Genomic DNA, 22,500 nt, shown 5'->3' on the forward strand with positions numbered 1-22,500 from the left:
TCTTTTCCATCTTACAACACTTGATACAGTACCTAAAGGAAGCATAAATTAAAAGCTCTATACTCACAACTAGGCAGCATGGTCCAGTGGTTTGGGCGTTGGGTTTGCATGCGCCTGTTCCGGGTTCAAATCCCGTTCTGACCTCAGGGGCCCGTTTCTCGAAAGTCCCGAAACTTTACGGGCCATTTTCGGGTGTGAAAATTCCCTTTGTATCTCAAGAACGGAGAGGATTTAAGTCGTCAAACTTTACAGTTATTTTTCTTTTTGTTACCTTGAAAACACGTTAACAGATTGGCTCTCCAAAATAAGCGGTTAGCAGTTTCACAAATGGCTTTTCGGGCCCGAAAAGTTTTCGGGACTTTCGAGAAACGGGCCCCTGGATTTGATTTGTTTCCGGTTCAGTGTCCCGGATTCAACTCCACCATGCTTTGTAAATAGCCAACTGGTTGCCTACTGCCAGTTGGGATTCTTAATAATGTTTCTGTTAAGTTTGAATTGTTTATTTCACATTATTAAAGTGGAGTGCATGTAAACTAGCTTGGTAGCTAAGTGCTCTTCCACAAAAACCAAAGCATTTACATTTTACTGTTACAGGACAGATGTTACACTGCGAAATGCATGAAAAAGTAACTCTTTCCAACGCGGCGTGAAGCGTTGCGGAAATTAGAACTCAATTCTTCTTTCCACAACGTTTTCGGCAACTTTTTGGCAGTTGAAAGGTGTATTACATTGGGCAATGTTTCGCGCAACTTGTCTCGCCATAGCGTTGCGACGGAAACAAGTTGCACGAAAAATTACACAGTGTAACAACGCGTTCACGAAACTAGTGTTACATTCTTGAAAGATGCGCGTGCGTGGATGGAGTCTACATCGTTTACCGCAGCCGCAGCTCGGATACTTAATACTGGGTTTTCGTCCGCTTTTTAACGTTGTTCGCGATGCCACATTTTTCGATTTCAAGACCATCAATTAAAATTCATTGCTACCTGTGTATTCCTCGATACTTTCAAGAACATCTGCAAGTTCTGAGTCGACTTCCAGCATATTGTCAGAAGCCTTGACAATCTGCGAAACAGATTAAAATTAATCATTGTAATTTGGTTCTTGGAAAATCGTTGACTGAAACTGAAAGCACTTTTCCTGGCCATACTATGCAAATAGCGGGTGGCGAACAATCATCTCAATAAAGAAAAGTTAGGGTCTACATCTTCCGTCTGCGTTTGACGATGACTGTTTGCAGGTCACCAGGGGCACCCAACGAGTAATAGGGATCTTAAGATCTACGACGGCGACGTCAACGAAAACGTCACCTCAAAATAGAACTTGGCTCTATTATAAGTCTTTCGCGATTACTCTATCTCGTTCACGTCCTTCAATGTGGGCGAAGTGTCCTAAAAATAAATTGGTACAAACGTTTTCAGAGTGAAAATAGGAATGAAAAATTCTCTGTTGCATGCTTACGTTGTCGTCAAAACCTAAAATTTCGCGATTTCACGTCGTTCTCATGCAGGGAATCGCAAAAATATGAGCTAAAATTCGTGCCGCACGTGCAGCACGATTATTTATGCTCTTTTAACCAATGATATCATTGTTTTCTGGCGTTGTCATCGACGTCGTCGTCGTAGATCTTAAGCTCCCTAATTTTGGAAAATATCCGTTCGGAAGGAAGGTGGACTACAATTTTCGAATAGCCGAACTCAGAAAAGGAAACGAAATGAATTTTATTTAAGTGTCTAGTCGTTCTAGTGCTGGAGCACTAATTGGGGACACTGTAAACTGAATTTAACAATTAACACAACTCAAGTCAAATGTTGGTTTTTGAGGAGAGGGGAAAACCGCAGTACCCGGAGAAAAACCTCTCGGAGCTGAGAAGAGAACCAACAAACTCAACCCACATATGACGCCGGATCTGGGAATCGAACCCGGGCCACATTGATGGGAGGCGAATGCCCTCACCACTGCGCCATTCCTGCACCCCAGACTTTCGTCTTTACTCGCATATAAGTTAATTTAAATCTCTTTAATATTTCAGTTTGATTTGGGCGAAGAATTATTCACATGCAGTGGGAAAAAGTAAAATAAAATTAACAACAATCAGTTCCTTACCTGCATATCTTTGAGTTTGGATCCTTTTACCACAACGCTGCTCTGAAGCAAATGAATCATTCTGTGAAGGCTACGATAAAGAAAACCGAGTTGTTTGTTTGTTTGTTTGTTATTTGTTTGATCAGGTTGAGGTTTTGGCAGCTATTCAGCTGATGTGGACCTGCTATACCCACCCACCCAGAGGACAGCCACAACACCGAGACCTTCATCCCAACTCTTCTTGAATAGTGTGTGGGTTCTTTAACGTCCCACAGGGAACTAATGAACATGGAAGTTATTTGTGAGACCAGACCTCCAGCTTATCGTCCTTATCCGAGAAGACTTGAAAGTCTAACCATTTGCGGATGTAATTACAAAGGCAGCACTTTCTCCTCAGTTATTTACAGACCCTGAGTGTTGGTCCGGCCGGAGTCGTACTCACGACTTCCCTCAACGTTTTGGAAGGTACAGAGTTGCGTCCTGGTGAAAACCGACACTAAAACTTAGATCATGAAGTTGTTCCATTACCATTGAAAGGGCAACGAAGGACAGGGAATGGGGGCGCTTTCACCATCCAAAACGACGTCTTAAAGAACGCTGCTGCGTATGGAATTTGATTGCTTTGTCATAACTTTTTTCCCAAGGGTAGATGCAGTGTTTTGTTGCTTGAAGCACGTTCATGACAAACCTTACCTGTCCCTCTTGATTGACAGCTGGCATATTCTCTCCTCTAAGCTCCGCCTCGCTTCCACACCTTCTACTTTCAAACTGATTAGAGGTGGGTCCGGTGACACGGCAGCGCGAGTTTTAATTGGCTGAGAGTAAACAGGTTGGCAATCGCCAGGCATCAGCTGTACCTGTAGTACAACCCAATACCAAGAGTCGGGAGGGATGGGAACAAGTTTGTCATCTGTTGCATACCATGGCAACGGCCCATGATGTACGGCTTCGGGATCTTTAACGATTTCATCCAGAGTCACATTAGGGCCTTCCTTGTCTTGTAAGAAATAAACCTTAGAAAAATATATTTTTTTAAAAACGTATTAATAATTTATGAGCCCAACAGCCTATAAAACACCGATAAAACGTGCATGAGCTTTAAACCCCATAAAACAATCCTCAATAGAATTGACCCTTCTCCAAAATGGCGGCCGAAATTCAAATAAGTTGAAATTAAAAACGTATAGCAGCACTAGATAGAACACCTTTACTTCAGTAACCCAGCAACGTTTCAGCGTATTAGGTGTTATATCTGCTGAGAAAATGTAAGTTGAAAAATGAAAAATTGACTGGGTGTATGGCGTATACTCCCTGTCACCCAAGCGTCTGTAAATTTGTCAAATTTCAACTTACATTTTCTCAGCTGATATAACACCTAATACGCTGAAACTTTGGAGGGTTAAGGGTCGGTTGTCGATACCGTATTCTCAAACTTATTAATAATTCATTAAGTGATAAACCAATTGCGTGCCCGCATTTAGGTCACATGCTTGCAAAGGCGTTCTTTCTACTTTTGGTATCACTTTTTCATTCAGTTCAATTTCCGTTGCCACCATTTTGGAGAAGAGTCCATTCTTTATATAAAGAATACAATGATATCTTCCTCTGACATTTTGCACCATTGTCTGGACTCCAGAGGCCGGGCACGCTTTTTGCGGAATGTTTTTTAAGCCGTTCAATAAACTCGCCGATAAAACACTCCTGCTCTTTTATTTAACAGTACGGGGAAGATATGTACAGGAGTTCCTTGCTCAAAGCTATTACTAGTAAAAAAATTTCGGACAAACCGTTTTCTTTAAATAAGTTATTTATCTATTTGTTTGTAATGACCTTGATTGTTCCATTAGCAATGACCGGTCTGCGTCGACTACTTTCCATAGCTGATGTACATAAAGAACTTAAACAAGAACTTGTACATACCTTGTAGCTGCCCACCTGGGCATCACCTCGTAACACTGGTCTCTCCCACCCAACTTTTATGCAGTTGACCTCTTCCGATTGGACTCTAGTGATCAGCGGTCTTTCTGCTCCGGGACACGTGAGTATCAATGACTCTGACCATTCACTGTTGCAGTCTGGTTTGATGCTGACGGCCTGGAAACGAAGAAAAGAAAAAAGATTCCAAAGGGAGTCTCAGTTTTGCTTTCGGCATCAGATAACAGGTAGCTCACTGCAACTTATCTATATCGGATATATCGGATTGCTATCGCACGCAGTTCGGTTGTAAAAAAAAACAACAAACAAAAAGGACAAAAAAACTTAAGGAGGCTCGAAAGGGTTTTCAGCTGAGCGCGCGCACGTAAGCCACACACGCAATTCTAAAAGCTGCTCGCGTCAGTTCATGATTCAAAATGGGTCACAAGAAATAAACAAATACCACTTATTTCGCTCACCTTTCTTCTAATTGCTATATATATGGAATATAAGCAGACATCTCCTATTCATGAAAACTACGAAAATTGTAGACAAACGGTTTAATGGTCACTTAAATCCGTTTGTGTTGGCCTGTAGCTCCACTCGCGCGTGCACTCAAAATGAGCGGGTGACGCATGCGTAAATGCTGATCTTGTAACCCCCTCATTCTTCCTGATTTTGCAACTTTACTCGTTTATATCTCTGCTTCCGGACGGTGATTTTTTTTCATTTTTTGCATGTTAGCTTAGATTAATTTAATACGTCTGTCTTTCAAATTTAAAAAAAATTCTGTAGGTGAAAAAAAAAAAAAAGAGACACGTCATAAAAACTGATATTTCTGAAAAACTGACCTACAGATTTTGTTTAATTTTAAATATTTTCGAGATTATTTCTAACATTACCTGGTAACACTGAATGGGAAAATTTCACCGTCCGGTTATTTTCAAAAAAGACAATATATCTTGATTTTAAGGCTCAAAGAAATGTCTTAAATCGTTGCCATGGTAACGTTATTTTGGAGGAAAATGTGATATGAGAAATCTATGATGGGTACTTAATATATACCCTGGCCAAATTTCGTCGTGATATGATTACCCTAACTGTATCTAAGGACAGAACATGTTTATTTGTTTAAAAAAAAGGAGAAATTATTTCGAGCCTCCTTTATCCAAATAAACATGCTTCTTTCGCTTGTTTCGTTTGGAGTCCCAAACTAGTCCTTTGAGAATTTTAGCTTAATTTTCAAACTACCGTTTCCTTTTCTTACGAAGAAAAATTCATGGCCGCCAGTCGCGTGAGTGAAAACCAAGAATTGTGACTTTTTCTTTCCCGTTCTGAGAAGACGTACTTGAAAAATCACTCGACCACCAAACCCAATGCGCATGCTCACAGCTGAAACCTCCTTGCCACTGTCGTGCTTTTATTAAGCTCTTTGAAAGAGTATATCACGTCGTAACACCTTTTCTTCTGCACAACGATGCAACCACCTTCAACGAAAACGTTTCCCAGAGTATGCTAAAGACAGATTTTCTATGTCATATCTTCAAAAGAGAAGAATATTATAACGCTTTCCACTTAAGCTAATGTGGTTACAAAAACATACCTTAAGGAGAAAGGAATACTCCTCGCAAGGTTCACATTCCGTGAAGTTGAAATAGGTGCAATCATTGTCCAATTCTCGATACAGAGCGCCATTTATCTAGCAACGAGAAAAAGCACACTTGTTTTTAGACTCTCTTTCTAAGCATCTCTGGTAAGCACAAATGGTGTGTAGGTAATATTTAGTCAGCCATTGAACCAATCAGTTATTGCATGAGTTGGTAGGTCTAAGTAAATGGATCAGTCAGTGAGAAATCGGGGAAAACACAGAAGGAAAAAAAAAGGTGTGGTATTCTAAGCTGCCACTCATCTCTGTAGTTATATCCACCAAAAGGACATACCGTACTTTGGACAGGCACGAGCACGTGGCTAAGCGAATATGAAACGGATCTGCTGCTTATCAAACTTTGATCTTTGAACATGTTTTCGAGACCAGTGAACATAAAACAATTGAAAGTTTCATGACTAGAAACGTTTTCCTTTTGAAGGCACAAAACGTGTTAGGTCACCCAAAACACGCCCGAAAAGAGTCGGGACTTTCGAGAAAGGCCTCTCCCCCTTCTCTCCTTACCTGAAAAATAAAATGTCTAGACACAGTCTGGTACTAGGACTTCCAGCTTGACAGCTTCAGATTCCCTATCGGTGCACTGCCTAATAAACTTATCAGGAGCAATAATAAGCAAGTTCACAACTTACCATGACCTGGTAATAATCAATCTCAGCATCACCAAATGTCGTTGGCTTTTGCCATCTAACTGTAATGCCAGACTGGAGACAAGACCTTTCAAATCAAAAAATCAAAAATAAAAATATCAGTAAATCAATCCGTAGCATTCAATGTCCCTTAAGCTAAAATTCGTATGTTAAAAACGACGAAAACTCAACGAACCTGAGCTATGTTTTAGATGGGATACTTCGCTAACATTGAACGACGTCAACTAAGTGGAAAAATTGCGAAAGACTTACGATAGTGTAAAGTTATTTTTGAGGGGAAGTCTTCGTCGACTTCGCCGTCGTAGATCTTAAAGTCCCTAATTATGATTTCGTGCGAGGAGTTTCTTAGCGAAAAAAAGAGAGAATGAACGTTTCGCATTTGTACGGTCACGTTGCCGTCAAAACCTCAAATTTGATGTTTTCATGTCGTTGTTATGCAGAGCACCGCAAAAAATGTGCGCTAAAATGCGTGCCGCACGTGCAACATGATCATTTTCCCTCTTATATTTTATCCAATGATATCATTGTTTTGTGGTGTTGTCGTTACCGTGGCAACGGCAGCGACGACAATGATAAACTGTTGACAGTGATTAAAACAAATGTACGTACGTCACTTGCAAACAAGGTTTCTTCACAGGGGCGGATGTTTGTACTGTGTACTGCTTCGACCTCGAGAACAGATCACCATCCGGATTTGCTGCTGCCACGACAAGGAAATGATTGGTCCCGGGCATGCAATCGTCTATCACGTGACTGGTCTGGCTCAATGGTAATGTCAGCTCCTCAACCTGCAACGGAAATCATAAAACGTTTAACTGCGCTGACAAAGCATTGTAGCACTACCTGATCATTAGAACACAGTGAAAACTGCATACAAGAGCCCCTACAGAAAAACCCGTTTGAGTTCAAAATCTTAGTTACCAAAAGAAGGCTCTTAAACAATAAAAAAAGGCTTACCGGTAGTTTGAAATTTAACTTTCATTTTCCATAAATATGAAGACCACGTACATGAAGACCCCTTAGACAGTTATATAATATTATCTGCCGATATTTCCATCTTTGTTTATAAATAGAACCCACAATTTCAGGCATTGAACTAAATCCATTTATTTGCTTCGTCTTGCACAAACAAGCTCGTTTATAACAAGGCGCTTTTTATATGAACTCGCTTTAGTACGACCTAAGGAGGGTTATTTGTCAATAAAGAACAAATAACGATCAGTTTTTCTTTGGCATCGGTTTCCATAGCATGAAGCGACTTGGGGTATTTTTTGCTCCCCCCTGGATGGGGTGCTAGTCCATCGCAGGGTTACTTTGCCGGTATCCATTTATACACCTGGTTGGAGAGAGGCACCGTGGGAGTAAAGTGTCTTGCCCAAGAACACAACACAATGTCCCCGGCCAGGAACCGAACCCGGACCACTCGCTCCGGAGTTGAGCACACTAACCATGACGCCACCTCCCAAGGGAGGCATTCTATAAATAAATCTATACTCGGGAAAGGGTTTCTAATGCACTGGCACGTTTACAGTTCCTTTAAGTCTTTTTGACGAGTCTAGGTTCACGCTGACACAAACCAGCTTTTGACAAAAAGTTGAAGTTATCTCTGAAATGACCTACTGGGTTACCTGTGGCTTGAGAACTGAGCTCCATTTGATGACGTAATGGTCAGCGGTGTCGACTACAAAGAATAACAGTCAATCAAACCAAAGAAAGAATGCACAAGAACGAGAGATTTTGATTACAGATTGTTTTGGCAGCGCCCAATATGGTCCTTGCTCCTTCACTTTAATACATGCTTTGTGAACTCGTGCATATTTCTTAGTGCTAGAAGTTGACGAAACTGAGAGTATGGGACTGTAAGAAAAGGCGACGACGACAGCTACGAGAACGCCACGAAACAATAAGTTTAATTAGCAAAAACAATAGTTCCGCACGCCCCGCACGTGCGTTTTAAATTTTGATACATTTCTTTGCCGTTCTGGGCCCGGTTGTTCGACAGCCGATTAACTTAATCCAGGATTAGCGTAAACTTTTGTTTCATGTTCTCAACTTTTTGGTGAAAGTTTCTTTTTCTTATTTTTGTTTTTCAAGATTGACTTCTTCTAATGTAAAGTTTTGCCGAATATCAGCGTTGAACAGCATTTGGCAATAGAGAAATAAACTCCTTGGTTAATTTTTAATCTGGGATTAGCGTTAATCGGCTTTTGAACAACTGGGCCCTGGTCTTGACAACGACGTGAAATGATCAAATTTGCGGTCATGAGGGGGACGAGAGCACCTGACGATAAATTTTCAATTTTCTCTCTAAACATCAACACCGTTCTCACCAATTTTATTAGTGGAATGTGGACTCACACTTTCCAAGCCGCGCGACTTGCACTAATTGTAAATTTATTACAATAACGGGGAATAAATTAATATTTGTAGACAACTAAGATCCCTATTTTAAACCCGACCAGTTCCCTTGCAGTAGTGAATATACCATCATCTTACCGTCATGCAATAAGTTTGAAACACTCTTGGCTTTTTTTACCAGCCAAAGATAAACACAAGAACCAAACAGGACTTGAAGCTTAGACTTGAAGACATGGTATGCCCGTGCTAGAGCTTCGTGCACGAGGTCATCACCAGGGACGAACCACTGGTACCCTCACCATGATCGTTTGTTTTCTCAATGTTGGATATTTCTACATTCATGTTCTCGGAAGTTTTTTTTCTTGTTTAATTAATGCATATGTGATAATGCGCGTTGATTGGCTAACAGCCACAATGTTTGGCGGGAAAACTCTTCTAAATAGACGACCCGAGAAAGCAATAACTCGAAGGATAGAAATTGGAATTATAGACTCAAAATCGAAAGCCCCTACCTCATCACAACTGGTTTTCGTTTGCCTTGTCACATATCTCCCTTGGCATTAGTTAAGAAAATGAGCGCAAGAATTTTCAACTTGGAACAGCGTGAAAACAGCACAAAAGTCACGAAATGCTTGCGAAGCTGAAATGACACTCTAGTTCTCATGACCGCTCTTCTTTTTTCGGTACAAAAAGAATTAAAGAAAGACCCTGAGGACAAGGTTGCTTTCCATGGTTAAAAAAAGTGCAATCTTACCTACTTCCGGGGGGTGTGACCATTCAAATGAGATGCTAGTGTTCGCGATTGAAGACACATGAATGCTGATGTCGAACGTAGGTCGTTTGACTTGTCCAGAGGGCCTGTAGGTCATTGCCTGTTCTTCGGCCAATGGAGTGCACAATTTCAGTACATTAGATGGAGAAGAATCGCCATATTGAAGATCAGAGCCCAGGGCAACAAGCCATACGCGGTATAAACTAGACAAAAGAATATGGACGTTATAGGTTGAATAAAGACCCGAATATCCTATGTCGCACGCTCTGAAGGACAAAGGCCAAAACACATTTTAACATACATTGTGTGTCGGCGCTATCTTTGATTCTTGTTCGCACACGCTTGAGAAGAAGTTTTATAGCGCCGCTAACGATTCTACACACTGTTACGCACGCTTAAAGACGAAGTATACAACACATTCCAAAAGTGTAGGTAGGTGCTTTTTAAGGCCATTGTTCGCAGACACTCAAAGGGCGAAGAAGGTATAACATATTTTATTAAAAACTGAACTATACGGATATCATTCAATGGCTCGTCGGACACAGGCTTTCAGTTCATACACCTGCTGTACCTAATATGGTCAAGGAACGCGTCGGCAATAAAGCGAGCTGAAAACTGTTTCGCAGATCTCAGATAAAAATGGCCGGCAAAAACCGTTTTGGATTGGAATAGACCGAGGCAGAAATCGATGCTTCAGTGGAAGAGTTGTTGATCCTGGAGTTTTTAATAAAACAATTATTCTGCTCGGGCTTGCTGGATATAAAATGATTATAACCAACTCGACGCCTCTTTGGTTATCTATCAATTCACATCCAGCAAGCCCTTGTAGAATAATTGTTAAATAGCACTGCTCAATACCGGGCAGATCCCGGTGGCAGATCCAATATTCATTTCAACGGGGAGTCAAGACCTGATCGGATTGTCAAGATGCGTCAATTTATTGCATTCATCCTTTTTCTTTTTTTCAGAAACTGAAGAATACCCTGCCACTTTGAAGTTACACCTCTGAAGAGGCTAGATACGCGGATACGCAGTAGAAAATACCACCTATCCCGTAGTAATGTTCTAAGTATATTCTGAAGTGGATACGCTTATACACGGATACGTAATGGAAAATACCACCCACCCCCTAGTAATCCCTACTGTTGAATATTCTGAAAAAGGATACGCGGATACGCAGTGGAAAATACCATCCCTTCCCTCGTTATCTTCTAAGTATATTCTGAAGTAGATACGCGTATACATGGATACATAGCGAAAGATACCACCCACCCCCTGGTAATGCCCTACTGAAGCTTATTCTGAAAACAAAAAAATACGCGGATACCCCGTAGTTATGTTCTACGAATATTCTGATGTGGAAACACGGATACGGAGTGGAAAATACCACCCACCCCCTTGTAATGTTAATGGGGTCATAGTTTTTCAGTGAGCGTTCAATTAAGCATATTCTGAAGTAAATACGCGGATACACGACTACGCAGTGGAGTCAGTGGATACACAGATAAGCAGTGTCATGGCCTTTTTAAAAGAACGAAGGATATCACACGCTATTTTCGAGTTTCGATGGGTTGACGAAGAAGTCGAAAGGTATACCTTCATACATGGCGCCCTATCGGTCATTGATTCCCAGGGTCTGTCTTCACTGTCTCCTATACGGTATTGGCGTATCCGCGTATCCAGAAAATTTAGGTGGTAGCTTTGAATTGGCAGGTTATTCTGCAGTTAAGCCGTTTTGTTTTGGTTATGTTTGTTTGCTTGTTTTTTGCAAAATGACTTTCCTGACATCTGAGAGGAAAAAGTTTCCTTCCATTCACAAAATGACATCCTCAGGGAAAGGATTTTTCGGTTCCTTTGATGCGCCATGATCCAAGTGATCTTGTATCAATGATCCTTTTTCGAATCATCCCAAAGGAACGTACCCTAAGCTTGTAAACATGGGACATCTATGACCGCCCTCAAACCTAACGAAAGAACCTCCTGACACTCCAACAAACGTAAAAGCCTGCACTAGTTCGGCTCAAATCAAACCGTGTTCAAACTACGCAAAAGCAACTCAAGACCCAGTCAAACTGAAAATAATTTTAAGCAAAATTCGTCTCGATATCGCGTTAATTATTTTATTGACGACGCAAATTTTTCAAGCAAATTTGTAGAAATAGCATAAATGAAGATGCTATCTGATAGTCACAAAAAAATATGAAATAAAAGTAATATTAATTATGCAAAAGCAATTAACATGAGAATGCATAATTACAGTACACCTGTTGGCAACAACGATTAAGAACAACTGCGAAGTGTGTGATGTAATGGCAAAACGAATATGAAGGTAAAAAGTCTTCATGCGATTTTCAATAAAATTCGATCGTTGAGCACACTATACTACAGCATATAAACACTACACTAAGACAACAAGGTAATAACTTTCTCCGGCAACCGCGGGACGGACTAGTACTTCACCGAGTGCACGAATACACCTGCTTGAGCAGATATTAATAGGAAGCGATCGGTAGATCACAAGTTGACAAGCAGTCCAGTATTAACAAAAGTCGTGGTCACTGATGTGTAGAACATTAATAGAAAAGTGTAAATGAACTGCAAAAAAATATAGCATTGTCAACACTTCGACTTGTTGCCAAAGCAACGAAAATAAACAGTCTTGACTTGCTGTCAATTTTTAATTCCCCGAAAGGTGTGCAAACAATGGTGTTCTTAAAAATCAAAAGACCGAAGGTGCATCGAAATAATCAACGGCAAACTATATTTTAAAACAAATCTTCATATTGTAGGTGAAAAGCGATAGACATTGAATGACTCGCGAAGTATATTCCACAAAATTCCAAACTATGGAGCACAGAAATAACTCACCGATGTGATTACGATGAAGGGACGCCATTTTGTTGATAGGAGGATAATCACCCTTGAGGCAGCCAATCAGAATACGAAAAAAGTAATCTCTTCTTGTGTGGTAGACACTAATATAGTTTAACACACGGGCATAAATATTTCTTGGTTAAGAAATATCGAAAGCGCTTTTTATAACAAGGTTCAAAGGCGCGATATTGTCGTTTCCAATTTAATTCCACTTGGCATGACTTTGTAATTGTCTGAATAAACTGTGCCGCAAGTTGATTGACGCGGGTTTCCGACTTGTGCTACATTAAACAATTATGCACACATAGTGTAACAGAACGAATTCATTGGTATCTCGAAAAGCCACTAATCGTGGTTCCAAATGATCGAATAACTGCGCATATCCAACAGTTCAGACCAAGGGGAAAAGAATTAATCGTCGCTCGTACAACGTTCACGAAACGACAACGGCTGAGTCAACAATAGCGACTAAAAACAATCATACGATTGGTTAAATAAGGAAATAATAACCCTGCCGCGCATTCATTAGTTGCAAAAAAATAATGTAAAATAACCAAGCTTAACGTTCAGACAACAACGCAAAAGTCGCACACAACACTTAATCATTCATTTTCACCATGTAAGCTAAAGCTAGCCGTCCATGCCAATTCGGCTGTAGTTTTATTTTGCCTATATTGAACAATATGAACGAGATGGAAAAATCCAAAGACATACGATAGAGCTACGTTATATTTTGAAGAGACGTTTTCGTTGACGGAAATAAAACTCGCTAACAAACGCAAAATAACCAAATAAAAGGTTTAGACGACAAAGCTAGTCAGCATAGATCAATAAATCGTTCATCCTCACTTCAAATCCGTATGTGCCCATCCAATTCTAGGATACTTCGAGCGTACAGAGGTTTTGCATGGCAGGGACAATAGATTCTTTTTCCTATGGGAACAAATGTTCTTTCTAATGCAAAACATTTGCATTGTTCCTGCCATGCAACATGGCTGCCGTGCAAAGCCTCTATTGTACAACGCGAAAAAGATAGAATAATTAGGTAATTCAGGCAACGACATCGGCGACGGCAACAAGAACGTCAAAAAAATTGCATACTTAGTGGACAAAAACAATAGCTTCGCAAGCCCTGAACATGAGTTTTTCACTTTCTTCATTTCTTTGCAGTCCTCTGCAAAACAACAACGTGAAATAGCCAAATTTGAAGTTTTGTGAAGAACGTCAGCAAATTGAGAATAAATGTTCATTTTCTCCCCTTAATTAAGCGCCGCTCCGACCAGTGTCATTCTTCAGGAACTACTTCACCCATGTCATCTTAAAAAGGTTGAAATAGTCACAAAGTGATTACATTATACAATAACACGAATTGTTATTGCGGCGCCGTCGTCGTTGCTTAAGTTCTCTAATAACGAAATACTTACCACAGTGCAAAGTCCTATGTTTTAAAGGATATTTCTGTTGCCTTGTTACTAACCTGGATGACTGACAGTGAATGGTAACTCGCCTTTGTCTTCGGTCCACCAGTTTCTCTAAGCGGCGTTCATTGAGAAAAACCTTTGTTTAGAAAGAAGAAAAAAATCGTTTGACAATCAGGAATGCACATAGAGTGCTTGGTTTTCAGTAAGTCCAGTGTTTGTAAGACAAATTCCCGCTTATTCTCAGTAACAAGCTTGCCTATTTAACAAGTTTTCAAGAGCAAAAAAAAGAACTTGCGTGTAAAGGAAACGATAATGACTGCGGTTACACTCGAGAGAAACATAGTGTAACGCTGGTGTTGACACTACTCTAGTGTGAACTCTCTGGTGTTTTGAATCCCTAGGGGAACAATGAACAACAGAACTTGATTTAAAGGGGCTACGTCACGCAATTTTAGGCAATTTCAGCACTGATCGAATGGTCATAGAATTAACTAAAATATCAAAATAACTGTTCAAAACTATAGAAGAACTCTAACAAAACACAGGGAAGCCAAGAAGGGACATGGATGGACAATTTGAAAATTTGAAAAACGTCGGCCCACCTAACCCTTTTTTCAAATTTATATCAGTCTGTATCAAAATGTCATTTACAAAGCTGGAAAATCATTCTCAGTTGTTATGTGGCCGTGATTTTGCAAATGAAAGACTCTTGCTCTGCCAATTTGACGTTTAGAGCTCCTAATTAACAAAATTAAACAAAATTACCTAAAGTAGCGTGACCTAGCCCCTTTAACACTAGTGTTAACTCCCTAATGCGACCGCAACCAACATTGAGTTGTATGATCAAATAAATGCAGCTGCGGGCTTCTCCTCTTACCCATTTTGATTCTTGCCGAGTAAACTGACATAGCTCAGGCATAGTTAATAGAGGGGAATGGTTTGGACTCGGAAAACATCAAAGGAGCAAACAGAGATGGCAAGATTTAGGTTGGAAAGACCACGACCGTGCACCATCTTTTGTTTTGCGTTAATACGCTATGCGTGAATTACGTAACCAACACGTTTCTATTGGTTAGTTCCTCAGTACGACGTAAACAACTATTGTGTTTTGTGCACGGTCAAGGCCAAAAAAGGGAACAAAAACACACAACAAAGAAATTTGTGGGGTTTCACAACCATTCCTCTCTATTAACTATGGCTCAGGCAAGTGGCAAGTGAGCACCTTAATGTTGTGTACTTAGCGAGAAGGGAGAACGGGCATACAAGGCGTTTTCTTCCGGGTAAAAAAAAAACAAAAAAAAAAAAAAACGTGACCCTGTCCTAAAAGAGAAACAGCTGGATTTTATTCTCTCTACGACATGTAACAATGTGAATTACCTGGTAAGCCCGGATGTGCACATCCCCGTATGTAACTGGTTCGTTCCATTCGATGGTGAACTGATAAGGAGACAAACTGCGGCACCAGATCCACGGAGGGGCGGGAGGGCCTGGAGTCTGACGAGAAAAGTTTTCATGCCAGAAGAGGCAGAAGAATTGTACAACAGTGGCAGAGCCTTGCTCATTTCAAATGAAAATACACCATCTTCTTTCAGCAATGGAAAAGTGAAAAAAACCCTTTCTCTACTACCCCAGAAACACATCTAATCAAGAGTGAATTAGATAAGAGTGTCCTTAGAACAAGGGTGGGTTCCCCAACACAGTCACAAATTGGTCTATTTTTAGAACACCCGTTCCCGTGAAACCCTGCAAAAACAAAGCAGAAGCGTTTTAGCGAGTAAAGTGCATCTAAAAACAAGTCCATTTTGCGTCGCCTCATGGGCTATTGACCCGTAGCCCTTGCAGACGAAGGGTCTAATTGTTAAATAGACCGAATTCGATATCAATACTCAGGCATGGCTACGAGGCATTATGATAAAATTTCCCGGGCAAGTTCTGTTTTGTTCGTCTCACAAGTGTCAAGGGAGGTTTCTAAACAAAAGAATATTCAAATTTAACCATAAACCCTCGTAGCCATGAGTGAATATTTATACATCGAACGTGGCCTATTCACGCTTGACCTAATCAGATGCACGCAGCTGTTTAGAGCGGTTTTCAAATGAGTGTCGTAAAACCAAAACCAAAGCAATTACTTTGGCCAATCAAAAAAGACGGAGCCAACCAGTGAACCAATCAAAACTGGAAGTAATTACACGTAGCCGACAAAAAGCGCGGGAAAATGTACACGCGCGAGCCACAATTGGTTTTTGTTTCACTTCTGATTGGTTGAAAAAGTGGCGCGAGAACTTTGAACCAATCATCTATCCTTACTTGAGGAACAGCATTTGGGGAACACTAATTACTTAGGGGAACTAAGTAACTAAGTTTCTGGACATATCTGGCAGTTTCCGAGAAGACTTGTAATCTTCTAACCATTTACAAATGTGAGAATTGCTAGAAATAGCTAGCAAATGCTCAGACTTAAAGGGACACTTCGTGTTGTATATCAAAATAGGTCGCGCATCTAATAATGTTCATTTCTGGACAAAAGGGGGTCGAGCGACAATTATTTGAAATATATTTTTGGACTGCGGATAGGCTGCCAACGGACTACTTTCATCTCTTGTTCCAATGAACGCGGCTGTCCACTTTCGAACTAACCCTATTAATAAGGTGTCGTCTCAGACATCAAAACTACCTAGTGCGACACAGAACTGATAATAGATTTCACTTTTTCATGTAATATTTGAAAAAAGAGGGCGAGTGTTTTATAAGGTTTCCAAATTAATCACGAAAAAACAGATGAAATCACGAGGCCAACGGCCTTGTTTTTAATTGTTTTACAATCACGGCAAAATAGACCTAATCGGATTACTCAATACACACAGAATCTTAATTTCGGGAGATTTGAATTGCGCACAACATTGAGTTAGCCGATTAGGTCTATTAAGTCTATTAATGCACTGTTAAACGATGCTTTGTAATGAATTGAGTACAAGGATTGACTGTTTTAAAAACTATTCTGTTCATGTTCATGCTTTGTTGGTTTACGATTACATTCACATTAACAAACACTTTGCACATGTGTTTCAAACACGTGTATTTGGAACACGTTTTTCACTGGGTTTCTAAACCAATCCACCTGACCGCACGGCGCTTTCTGGTTGGCTAATGTCTCGTGAATTATTAATGATTGAGAAGGCGACTTCGCTCTCTTCTCGACACGATAAGTTGATAAAGTTGAAAAAATCATGAAACGATACCTGGCAATGAAGCGGCCCAAAAACAGCCATTGCTTCTTCTCGATCATTGATAACTTCCAAATACATCGTGTACACGCAACTAAAAAGAAAAGATACAAAAACCACCTTTGACCAATCAAACCTAGGCTCATAGAACTGAGGGAACCAATCAGTGCCAAGCTGACGGCTTCAGCGGCAAAACGATTGCGTGCAAATGGCAGTGGGTTTCCTTTCTATTTTTGATTTGTTAGAGGAGCAAAATAATAGCAGTCACGAGGAACCTTAGACACTTAACCAAGACTCTTTCTTTGCTGAAAAAGTAGTCTTTAAATGGGCACAGTTATGCTAAATTTGCTGTTTTTAAGTCAAAAAAGGGTAAAAATGTAAATTAGTACTTTGTGGGATTAGCTCTATGGGAAGATATGAAATGTATTTATGGCACAAAGAGCTATTCGTGTTTAATTCTTGGCGACGTTCTGAAGACATTGTCTCCAAACTTTTCCAAGTTTCAATCCATTTCCATCCTCTCCATCCTTGGCTACAAACAACGAAGAATAGCTTCAGTGCACTTCAATGGTTATTGGTATAAAAATTACAGTATTTTTTTGGGTCTTCATTGATGCACAGACGTCTTTTAGTGTTTTGAAGTTTGACTAAAAGAGCCTGACACTGCCCCTTTAATGCATGCTACCCAAACTAACACCTGAGAGGAGGTCAAGTTATTTGTTTAACGTCAGTAATAAACACTCTGGTTGTCGGCAGATGGTACAAACACTGGTCGTTGACGACCAGAGTGTTTATACCATCTAGTGACGTTACACAAATCACTTGGCTCTAAAGATGACTTCCGCTACGGTTGTCGAAACGTCAGTCAATGTCATCCTAAGAGGCCTTGTCAGGGCTACAAGAGTTTACCCGGACGAATTAATTATGATATCACTCCTGGGTTCAAACCACTTACAATAAGAACATGTACAACAACACTGGAATGGACTGACAGAGCCCCTAATTCTAACAAGTCCAGGGTCTGCATACACAGGCTGCTAGATTTGGTGTCCGATTGTCCACGCCGCTTAAAATGCCGGGACATTATGCTACGGAACATTTTTTTTTTACGCAGCTAAGCAAGCTTAAAGAGCCAGTGTTGAAGGCCAACACATTCATAATTATCCTGTTACCTCAGCAGTACAGACCAAATCTCGTAACCAGTTGCATCGCCGGGAAGTAACACTTCACTTTTGTCCTGGAGCTTGCTGCTGTACCAAATCAGTCTGAATCCTCTCACATCCCCTGACAGTTCCTTCATTATCCAACGAACCACCACCCCACCCTCCTCGTCTCCGCTTTCACTGCACGGGCTATCCCGCAATGATCCTGCGGGCTTGTTTGCTGAGTACTTCGCACTCAAGGAAATGTTCCAGTCTTGACGCGGTAACGTAACTTCCACAGGGTCAGAGGCAGATTCTTCCAAACATTCAGACAGAGGTTTGGACACCACCTCTTCATCGGTGTCCGTGTCGTTTATAGCCGAGTCCAGAGTTCCCAGGTTCTGAAAGAAAGGAAAATTAACTCAGTAGTTTGGACTGGACTACCGGACAAAAGGTCCTTCTACTACTACGCAATGTTGTTGGCGTCAATTTCTTTCTTTCTTTCTTTCTTTCTTTCCCGAACCTTCTTCTGCCTTAAGTCTCCAAAATGGCGGCCAAACGTTTTGGGAAGAAAGCACACCAAGCATGCGTCCCCTAAAATGCTAAAATGCTAGGGAGCTTACGAAACGAGGACGACGACGGCTACGAGGACTTCATTCAAAAATACAAGTTCGCGTTATTCATATCACTAAGAAACTATTTCATGTCGTTTCGCGTTAAAAATTTGTAGTCACTGTCGAGGAATTAAACTGGTATGAATGGGTTGGAAGCGTAGAGAGGGAACTGAAAATTCATCGTCATGTGCTAATGTCCTCCACAGAACCTTGAATTTGGCAATTTCACGTCGTCATTTAGGAGATGACGGCAAAGAAATGTACCAAAATGTAAAACGCACGTGCAGAGCGGCAGAGCCATTGTTTTTGTTCACTAAACCTATTGTTTTGTAGCGTCGTCGTTGCCGTCGGCGTCGTCGTTTCGTAAGCTCCCTATTGTGATGGGATGGCGATGGATAGGGAAAATTCAAGACGGCCGCTAAGTGAAATATCACGGGCATGTTAAGTAACTCGAACTTTCTAACAAGATGCCTTGCCGAGTATTCTCCCCAGCACCCAAAACTTTACTCGTTTGATGACTTACTGATGTTTCTTCACAAATGAGTAAGTTGCGTAACCATAGAAAGGGCAGCATCAAACAACCAACGCTGACAAGATGATACAGCCCACAGTGTACGTAAGCCTATTTTAGTGGACGCATGCTATATTCAAGCCGAGGTAGAAGGCAACTTCCAGGCAGTGGGTGAGCGACAGACGTGGGGAACGAATCCAACATGGCGGCTTGGCAAACCTGGAGTATAGGGTACTTTACCTTCCTTTGACATGCATCGATCCCTTCCGGCCCAGTTATTGCCACCAATACACAAGAATATTTTATCCCGGATTTGCATTTCTTTAAAGTCATGTTGGTCTTGTCAGCTGCCAGTCTCGTGTGCACGCGACCATTGACTTCCACTCGGTAACCTTTCAGACGACGAACCCGGCCGCGGGCTGGGTCTTCGTGCACGGCGCAATGTGGATCAGAGACTGTGGCAAAACACCAAGTTTAAAGTGAGAATCAAATGTTATGAGTAGGTTTACAGTCCAAAATTACTACTACTTCTTTCCGAGCCAAGCTGCAGTGCATGAAGGTCTTGACGAAAGGCCAGAACCTAGAAGGACTTATGCAAGCGAACCCCTACCCTAGCTTGCTGGGCATCTTACATAAAGTGGCAACTGAATCTATGCGTTCGATCCTTCAGGAGTGCCTTGGCGGTCGGCTCATCCAGATATTTCAAGTCTTTTAACGTCCATACAGCCCACACCCAAATTACCACCCCTATAATCTTTGATGTCAGATACTCAAACACAGAACGAGGAGGCGGACACGCGGCTTTTCTAATACTTCTCTGAAATGTGAAATTAATAGAAAAGTTTCGACTTGTACAGCAACTAAAGAACAGAGTAGAGGTACCCGGCTCAGGGGATTAATTAGCATTTTGTTTTGTTTAAAACAAAGGAAGATGCATATTATTCCCCTGAACCTCGACTCTGTTCTTTTGTTGCTGCACAATTCGAAACTAGCCTATTGTTCACTTTTCACACTAGTGAATAAAAGACCCATGTATGCCTCAATATCGATTTACACACCAAAAATTCACTTGGTCATAAGCTTCGTCCTGACACAAAGACGTTTTGTGTAATAGCAATAGGAAAACCGTAGAACGTTACAACTCGTCAAGACCGGCGGTGATTTGAAAACAAAGATAAGCATATTCTGACATTCATTTATTTTAAATACAAACGCAATTGTTCAAACAGTTTCAAACAAATGTGACAGCAAAAAACACTTACCCAAAACTAATTGTAAAAAATATTTTCACTCGCTTTAAGTCACTTCTTCAGAAACGAAAAAGAAAGGCCATTTTATCGTCTGTTACACTCTCGTCACCAGAGCCTCGGATTGACCCAAGGCTCAGGAAAACTCTTTGTAGGAGAACATGCGCCGTAGATTGACTTGTACTTGAACCTTACGGCGCCTGCTCACTCCTCGTGCTAACATGAATACACCAATCAGAGACGCTTTTGATTGTTCTTCACGAAAGCCAATGAGAAGACACTTTGTTTCAGGGTTCCCCAGAGCTCTTCTCTCCCTCATTCAAGAGAAGAGCTCTGGGGTCGAGATTGCGTCTGTCCATGTACAGAACGCTCCTTCACGAAGTCGTATTCGAGCAACCACGCCTTTGCCGTACAAAAATCAACACGAACAGATCAACAATTTGTCCCCGATTCTGATTTCTATCTTTGGAATGGTAAGGTAACTAAATTTGTCACCATCAACTTGGTTTCGTGTAAATAGCACGAGTCCGCAGAGCGAGTGCAAGCAGAAGTCTTTAAAAAAAACTACAAGTACTTTACTCATTCCAAGTTGCGCTAGGAAAATAATGCGATCATTTATTGATGATATGAATGCACAAATTTCACCTTTATTGCACTAATTTCAACTATCTGCACTAATTTTACTTTTCTGCACGCTGTTTGGATTAAATGACGTGCTCTCAGCCAATCAACAATTTTTGCATAAATATTATTAACCAGTAAAATAAAATATTCGGTGAGCAAAACCTTATGCCTAAGATGAATTTTTTCTTACCAGGCCCAAGAACGAGCGGTTTCCTCCACGAAAGTTTGACCTGGGTGGCGGTAAATCCGCTGACCAATAGCACTGGTGGCTCAGGTGGGGCAGACGTACAAGCCAAGAGTGGCCCTGATAAGTATAACTGCTGCATTTCCGGCAGATTTTCGCTCAAAGTGCTACTAACCAGCGAGTTTGTTCCGCTTTCATCGCTCTCAAAGTCTTCATCGTATGAATAATCCTTGATCCCAGCAACAGCCTCGACAACAATCCTATAAACAGTTCCCGGATCGAGTCCACAAAGTTCCGCTGTAGACGATTCGCTTTCAACAACTAATACCTTGCCAGTGTCCTTTGTGAGCAAGAATCGCCCACGTGACTTCTTACGTAACTGCCTGTTTGGGACGTAATGAACTCTATAGTGCTGAATAATGGACATGCCATAAACGACAGCGTGTTCCCATGTGACAGCGATGGAGGTCGGTGCACGCGAACATATTTTTAGATTATCTGGCGGATCCAAGCCGTTTGTGAACGCAGAGAAGACGGTAACAGCGCCAGCGTTTGCTTCATGCATGTCAAACAAGTCCTCTTCAGTTACTGCCTCAAGAATGAACGTGTATTCAGTTTTCGGCGTCAACGATTCGAATGTATAGGCGCGCGTCTCAGGTGACAACTGAATCGTCTGATTTTCGTTGAAAAATTTCTGATCCCTCTTGCCTACCTTCACACGAGTAGCCGCGACAGAAGCAGCGTTCAATTTTGGATTTTCCCACGCCATTTTTATACTCACCTCCGTGGCTGAAACAACGTAGATGTTCCTCAGTGGACCTGGTGGAGAGGCTGTTACGAACGAGATGGGCTGGGACCTAGCAACGTTTATTGGATGATCGCTGTAGTTGTCGTCATTGACGTGTGGCGCAATGCACTCCAACATCACGTGATATTCGGTTTGGGATTCAAGGCCTTTGATGGTGAAAGGATTTTCTGCGTAAATACAAGTTTGAAAAGAACACAAAGGTTACCGAGGTGTCAGTGAACACCAGATCTAGAAAGTTCGAGAAAGGACGGCTAGGCCAACGTCACAAAACAAGGATAAATACTTGTGTGCAACACGTGCAAAAAAAAAAGATTGGAACACTAAACTTAAAAAGTTTAGTTTAGTTGACGACGTAAGCATGTCCAAGTGAATCTTTTATTCTTGGATTTCACATGACGTCACAAGAATT

General features: G+C 41.1%; 1 protein-coding gene across 2 annotated transcripts in view; it reads right to left on the reverse strand.

The window, feature by feature from the left end:
• The window catches only part of LOC138058324 (uncharacterized), a 95,191-nt gene that overhangs the window by 10,244 nt on the left and 62,447 nt on the right, over window positions 1-22,500 (reverse strand). For both annotated transcript variants that reach the window (XM_068904269.1, XM_068904270.1), the window contains exons 39-54: window positions 21,290-22,258; window positions 19,469-19,683; window positions 18,134-18,504; window positions 16,977-17,055; window positions 15,115-15,231; window positions 13,794-13,873; window positions 9,425-9,645; window positions 7,941-7,993; window positions 6,922-7,100; window positions 6,295-6,379; window positions 5,603-5,698; window positions 4,006-4,179; window positions 2,779-3,098; window positions 2,107-2,176; window positions 987-1,065; window positions 1-32 (exon numbers count right to left, since the gene is read on the reverse strand). The exon at window positions 1-32 is cut by the window's left edge and continues 105 nt beyond it. In XM_068904269.1, the coding sequence (XP_068760370.1) occupies window positions 1-32; window positions 987-1,065; window positions 2,107-2,176; window positions 2,779-3,098; window positions 4,006-4,179; window positions 5,603-5,698; window positions 6,295-6,379; window positions 6,922-7,100; window positions 7,941-7,993; window positions 9,425-9,645; window positions 13,794-13,873; window positions 15,115-15,231; window positions 16,977-17,055; window positions 18,134-18,504; window positions 19,469-19,683; window positions 21,290-22,258 (3,140 nt within the window). The remainder of the gene's footprint in view (window positions 33-986; window positions 1,066-2,106; window positions 2,177-2,778; window positions 3,099-4,005; window positions 4,180-5,602; window positions 5,699-6,294; window positions 6,380-6,921; window positions 7,101-7,940; window positions 7,994-9,424; window positions 9,646-13,793; window positions 13,874-15,114; window positions 15,232-16,976; window positions 17,056-18,133; window positions 18,505-19,468; window positions 19,684-21,289; window positions 22,259-22,500) is intronic.

The sequence above is a fragment of the Montipora capricornis genome, chromosome 7, assembly GCF_036669925.1.
Source record: "Montipora capricornis isolate CH-2021 chromosome 7, ASM3666992v2, whole genome shotgun sequence".
NCBI lineage: Eukaryota > Metazoa > Cnidaria > Anthozoa > Scleractinia > Acroporidae > Montipora > Montipora capricornis.